General features: G+C 36.0%; 1 protein-coding gene across 1 annotated transcript in view; it reads left to right on the top strand.

The window, feature by feature from the left end:
• Positions 1-6,000, top strand: part of LOC107551199 (triple functional domain protein-like) — a 168,195-nt gene that overhangs the window by 155,465 nt on the left and 6,730 nt on the right. Inside the window, exons 45-50 of the mRNA XM_016232740.1 lie at positions 945-1,192; positions 1,227-1,233; positions 2,262-2,379; positions 2,460-2,532; positions 2,649-2,849; positions 2,959-3,097. Coding sequence (XP_016088226.1) covers positions 945-1,192; positions 1,227-1,233; positions 2,262-2,379; positions 2,460-2,532; positions 2,649-2,849; positions 2,959-3,097 — 786 coding nt within the window. The remainder of the gene's footprint in view (positions 1-944; positions 1,193-1,226; positions 1,234-2,261; positions 2,380-2,459; positions 2,533-2,648; positions 2,850-2,958; positions 3,098-6,000) is intronic.

A 6,000-nucleotide genomic window follows, 5' to 3' on the forward strand; every position in this document is an offset into this window, starting at 1 on the left:
TATGCAAGCGTTGGGAGCACATAAACCACAGCCAACTAACAATTACTAACTCTTTTTCTTTTTAACCTGCTTAAAGATTTCAAAAATGTATTTAAAAATATATTGTGGTGTGTTAAAGGCTCCATAAAATCCTTTGCTGATTTGTTTACTATTGAAAAGGAGGCTGGAGTGAGACATATCAAGGGGCTTTTCCTTTTTTTAACATAGCAAATAGGCTTTATTTGCATCAGAAGAAAGTCTGAAGCATAGGAGGATTCTCATTCTAGAGAGCGTTTTATTGGACGAAACACTTGGGTACACACATGAGTGCTTCAGTATATTGTGTCTGTTTCCTGGAAGAGAAAGATTGTACATTGTCAACTTTCAGCAGTCCACTAGCATATAGATGGTTTTGAAGAAGTTAAAAGACCACAAAACTCCAATGTTGATTTCATGGGTGTGACTTTATGGGTGTTAGATTTCCTCTTTTAACCAACAGTCTTAAGGGGTAATCACACTGAAAGCAATTTGCAGCAACAGAGGCCAGAAGTCATTTATTTTTCATGAGAGTAAGCGATTAGAAGCAACAAGAGCAATAGAGACTGTTGATGATGTGACAAAGTTCAGCATGCTGTGGTGACTGTCAGTGGGAACATAGACATTTGAGCTCATCCACCTCATGATATACTTAACCAACAGTACAGTGTCCGGACAACCATCAGCAATTTAACTGGGAACTGTCAGTGTGAACGACTGTTTAGTGTAACTCGGAAGAGGATCTTGTAAGCTAAAACAACTTTCTAATGTAAATCTTTTCCTAGAACTGCTCTCGCTTGCTTTATTCTTGCTCTCTGACCAGCTGACTAAATGTCTTCAACATTCTTCATATGCAAACATTCTTAATCAAATAATATAAATAATATAAAAGTTGCTACTCTGATGTTTTGCTGTGTTTCTGCTTCTAGAGTGAAAGCAGCAGCAGCAGCAGTGTGTCAACCATGTTGGTGACCCAGGACTACGTGGCTCTAAAAGAAGATGAGATCAGCGTGTATCAAGGAGAGGTTGTGCAGATATTGGCCTCTAACCAGCAAAACATGTTTCTAGTTTTCCGTGCCGCCACAGAACAAGGCCCAGCAGCTGAGGGCTGGATCCCCGGCTACGTTCTGGGTCACACCTCCACCATCATTCCCGACTACCCTGATGGAACCCTCAAGTGAGGATTGGTTATTCATTCTTATTGATTATAGACTGACTGTTTAGTTACTTCTAGAGTAAGAAGCAAATTATTTTAAATTATTTTTATAAATTATATTATATTATATTATGACAATGGGTCCTGCAACAACATAGCCTCAAAACCCATTATCCCTCTATAATATATTTTAAAGTTTAAACAGGATACTCAACATAAATGTCAAATGGGACTTGATTTTATTGATTAAGGAATTGATTGGGTTTTGAAAACATTTAAATAAAAAATGTCTTTCTTTGGAATAACCCATATGCCAGTATATATATATATATATATATATATATATATATGTATATTTATAAAACGGATAGTTCCGGTCCTTGATTCTGATTGGTTGAGCCGTGTTCGAAGCTGTTGTAAATTACTCCTTGTTAGGCACGACGCGAAGTGAAGCATTGACTATGGTTTCACTAATAATAAACATACATTTGCATAAAGTATCCATATTTGTCCATTCCCATCTTTAAATATATTTCAAAATATACAAAAATGTCCAAAAAATATATTTGCTAGAGAATGCTTTAAAATATATTTGCATAAGTATATGTTCTACCAATATACTTTTGGCCATTTTTGTGTATTTTTTTTTTTATATATTTTACAAACATAAATATATTTAAGAAAAAAAAACAGAGAAAAGTACATTTTGCTTTATATAGTTCAATCCAAGAAAATACATTCATGTCACATTTGAAGAAAAACTTTATTTGTAGTCTATAACACATATGAACATAACACATTTGAATAAAATTCAATTATTAAATAAGCTTATAATATAACAATATAATTAATAATAATATTAATGAATTAATATTAAAGAGACCCCCCCCCCACATAATTGTAAAGTGCTTTGGGTGCACAACAATACACAATAAAGCGCTATATAAATGCATCATTCATTCATTCATTCATAATAATATAAATAGTCTTATAAAATAGGCATTACTAAATTATTATTAATGTAATTTTGATCTATTCCATACACATTTGCATTTACCCTACTGCACGACCTTTTTACTTTACTTTAGAGACAGGGGAAGTGACCCTCCGTATCTCACCTGCCTCTCTGGACGACAGCGGCACCTACACCTGCATCGCCTCTAATGACGTGGGCTCAGTGACAACATCAGCCTACCTCAGGGTGCTTGGTCAGTGGATTTTCAGTTAACACTGCTTAAATCAAAAAGATTTAATAGTAGTTGATTCACCGATGTTTCTGTTTTTGTAGGCACTTCCTGTGACGGCATCCTCTGGAAGGATAGCTTCGAGTCCCTCTACGCTGAAGTCATGGAACTGGGGAGGTATTGTACAAAAGAAATGTTCTGACATACTGAATTAATCAAATAAAACGTACTCATCTATCTCTATACACACAGCTAACATTCTAAAGCAGCTAATGTTTGTTTTCTGTCTGTAGAGGCAGGTTTGCCGTCACTAAGTGGTGTGAGCAAAGAGTAAGCAGGCGATCAGTGGCCGCTAAGCTAGTAAATAAGAAGCTAATGCGTCGAGAGCAGGTGGTTCAAGAGCTGGGTGTCCTACAGTGTCTTCAGCATCCTCACCTGGTGGGCCTGCTGGACACCTACGAGACCCCAGCCAGTTACGTTCTCATCCTGGAGATGTACGTGGACTTCTCTGCTTTATCTGTGACAGTATAGTATTGCACATAATGGCAATGCTAATGCTAATGATTTTGTTTTAACATGTTTTCTCTTTTTCTTGCACATCAGCGCTGATCAAGGTCGTCTCCTGGACTATATTGTTAGCTGGGGGAACCTGACAGAAGAAAAGGTGTCTCTTTACCTGCGGGATATTCTAGAAGCTTTACACTACCTTCACACATGCAGGATTGCTCATCTTGACTTGAAGGTGAGCCTTTCCATAGAATTATTCTTATTAAGTTAGTAGATCATTTGCGGAAGTAAGATACCCAGATGGCACGCATATGTAATCATAATACGTCTTGACCGGTGGTTCTCAACTAGTGAACCTGGACCTACTAGTCGGCCTCAGCACATTTCCAAAAGAGGCACAAGATGGCTTAACATGATCTCATTTAAAGGTCCCATGACATGCTGCTTTTTGGATGCTTTTATATAGGCCTAAGTGGTCCCTAGTACTGTATCTGAAGTCTCTTTCCCGAAATTCAGCCTTGGTGCAGAATTTCAGCCACTACGAGCCAGTCCCACAATGAGCTTTCCTTAGGACGTGCCATTTCTGTGTCTGTAGCTTTAAATGCTAATGAGGAGGAGAGAGGCGGGGCAACTGCCATGCTTCGCTCGTTTGCAAGCCATGATGTCTCTCGAGGAAAAAAAAATATTGCGCTCGCCTCGCACGGTAGTAGCTCATTTTCTCATGGGCGGGCCAAATTCTCTGGGCGGGCAAAGCAGAAAAAGGGGAGGTAACCTTTCCCCATATGACGACATAAAGGGAAGATTCCAGATTGGGCCATCTGAGCTTTCATTTTCTCAAAGGCAAAGCAGGATACCCAGGGCTCGGTTTACACCTATCGCCATTTCTAGCCACTGGGGGACCATAGGCAGGCTAGGAGAACTCATATTAATGTTAAAAAACCTCATAAAGTGACATTTTCATGCCATGGGACCTTTAAGACAAAACAAGCTATAGAATACACTGAAAAAAGTAGTCGCATATACGTTGCACCAATTTACACTCAAAAATTGCTCGGAAATAACATGACATTTTACATAGAATGACTGAAGTAGTGTTTTCTTGTATTTACAACTTAAACGTGTTATACAGTGTAAACGAATACAACTAAAAATATTTAAAAAATCGTATTTTAATGTTCACTCAACAACTGTTTTAAAAGATATGTGTGTGTGTGTGTATAATATATATATATATATATATATATATATATATACACACACACCTTGCTACGTATACTGCATTAGGCTAACCGAGACTTGTCATTTGCACTTATATATTGTTGCTCTTTTGTTAGTTTTGACTGCTTTTATTGTCCTCATTTGTAAGTTGCTTTGGATAAAAGCGTCTGCTAAATGACTAAATGTAAATGCAAATGTAAAAGACACATTAAAAGTGTGATTTCTAGTCTTGGAGAAACCATGGAAATTTCTATGAATTGAGCTCTCAAATATTGTATCAGCTATCGATTTCTGAGAAATTGCTATTTGTAAACTAAAAGCCTTGCCCTGTACGATTGGAAATGTAATGTAAATTCATGAGTCAAAAAGTGTTAAGAACATGTATTTCCTGAAATGTCAGGTCAGGTCTTGAATTTAGTTTTTTACATTTTAAATGCTAATTATTGTACGTTTACATTTATTCATTTAGCAGACACTTTTATCCAAATGAGCAATACAAGTGATTCATCTAAAGAAGATGAGAAGTGTATCTAACAATACAAAGTTTGATACATTGTCTAGAATAGTACAGACTAGAACAGGGAAGGCTTTAAGAGTTGTTTTTTAAGAGTAAGCCGGATGCAGTAAAGTTCTTATGTAACTCAAAACAAAAGAGAAACGCTGATGGCTCAAATTGAAACTGCTGCAGGACAGCTCGGATCTTAAGTGCAAAAAATATATAGATATATTGGTTTTTTATACAAATATAAATAATTAACATTAACACTACTAAATCCTTCTCAGTAGAAACTATTATTCTAAACAATAGAAACAGGGTATTAAGCAAATAGGAATGTAACAGTTTAATATAAGATCAAATGACTAACAATATGATGTATCAAAACAACACATAAAAAATCTAAATATATACGCAATATCACTCTCGTACTCGAGTGATACCGGCTCTGTATCAGCATGGCTTTGATTAGGCCAGAGGCAATCACAGCTGCTGATATAGAGCCGGTATCGCTCGAGTACGAGAGTGATATTGCGTTTAAACAACAGTTCGACGGAACATGTGTGTAATTAAACAAGAAACAACGGAGTGCCTAATAAAACCCTCTTTTGTGCGGAACTACTTCCTTCCGCCACGGAGCCAAAGCTCAAGTTGACAGTTAAACATACGTCACTTTTAGAATTGGTATCAAGGGCATGTGCTGCTTCAGTTAGGTTATTAGTGAGAAATAATGAGGTTATAAGAGAGAAACAATGCGGCAAGTCGTGCATCCGAATGTGAGAGAGAGAGAGACCACGATGCTAGACGTTTCTTCTTATATTAACTAACGTACTCTCAGTGTTTCCAACTAATTTTTAGGGGAAGTTGCTAAATGAAGGTCAATTTGTTGCTAAAAGTTGCTAAATCACATTGTGATGTCATTGCGTGATGATGTCATTACGTAATCACGACGCGAAATTGTGTCACTACATCAAATCTCAGCAAAAAATATATATTTTATATATGTTAATTTAGATTTGTTTGTAAAATCATATAAATGCATAATATAATATTAAAATATAAATAAATATTTAAAATACACCATTGAATTATTGAAAACTTTCACATTGTTCAACGTGTTTTTTAGCTAGTAAACTAGAAAAACTACACATTCTGAACAATTATACTTTTATGCAGTGTATTAGTAGTCTAAGAAAAGTCTGTAAAAAATTGGGCACAATCTACAATGTTAATATGAAGGAATTTTCCGTATTGATTTTTTTAACTGCATTTTAAATTACGCATTGTATTTTGTGTTTTTGGGTTACAACGGATAATGTCCTGGGATTGTGAATTACTATACCTTTTCTATTTGTACATATTTTTCTTACAGTGTACTAACTGATCAACAAACGCAGGTACAAGCTACTAACATTGTGTATCAT

The sequence above is a fragment of the Sinocyclocheilus grahami genome, unplaced genomic scaffold, assembly GCF_001515645.1.
Source record: "Sinocyclocheilus grahami isolate Dianchi unplaced genomic scaffold, SAMN03320097.WGS_v1.1 scaffold418.1, whole genome shotgun sequence".
In the NCBI taxonomy this organism is placed as follows: domain Eukaryota; kingdom Metazoa; phylum Chordata; class Actinopteri; order Cypriniformes; family Cyprinidae; genus Sinocyclocheilus; species Sinocyclocheilus grahami.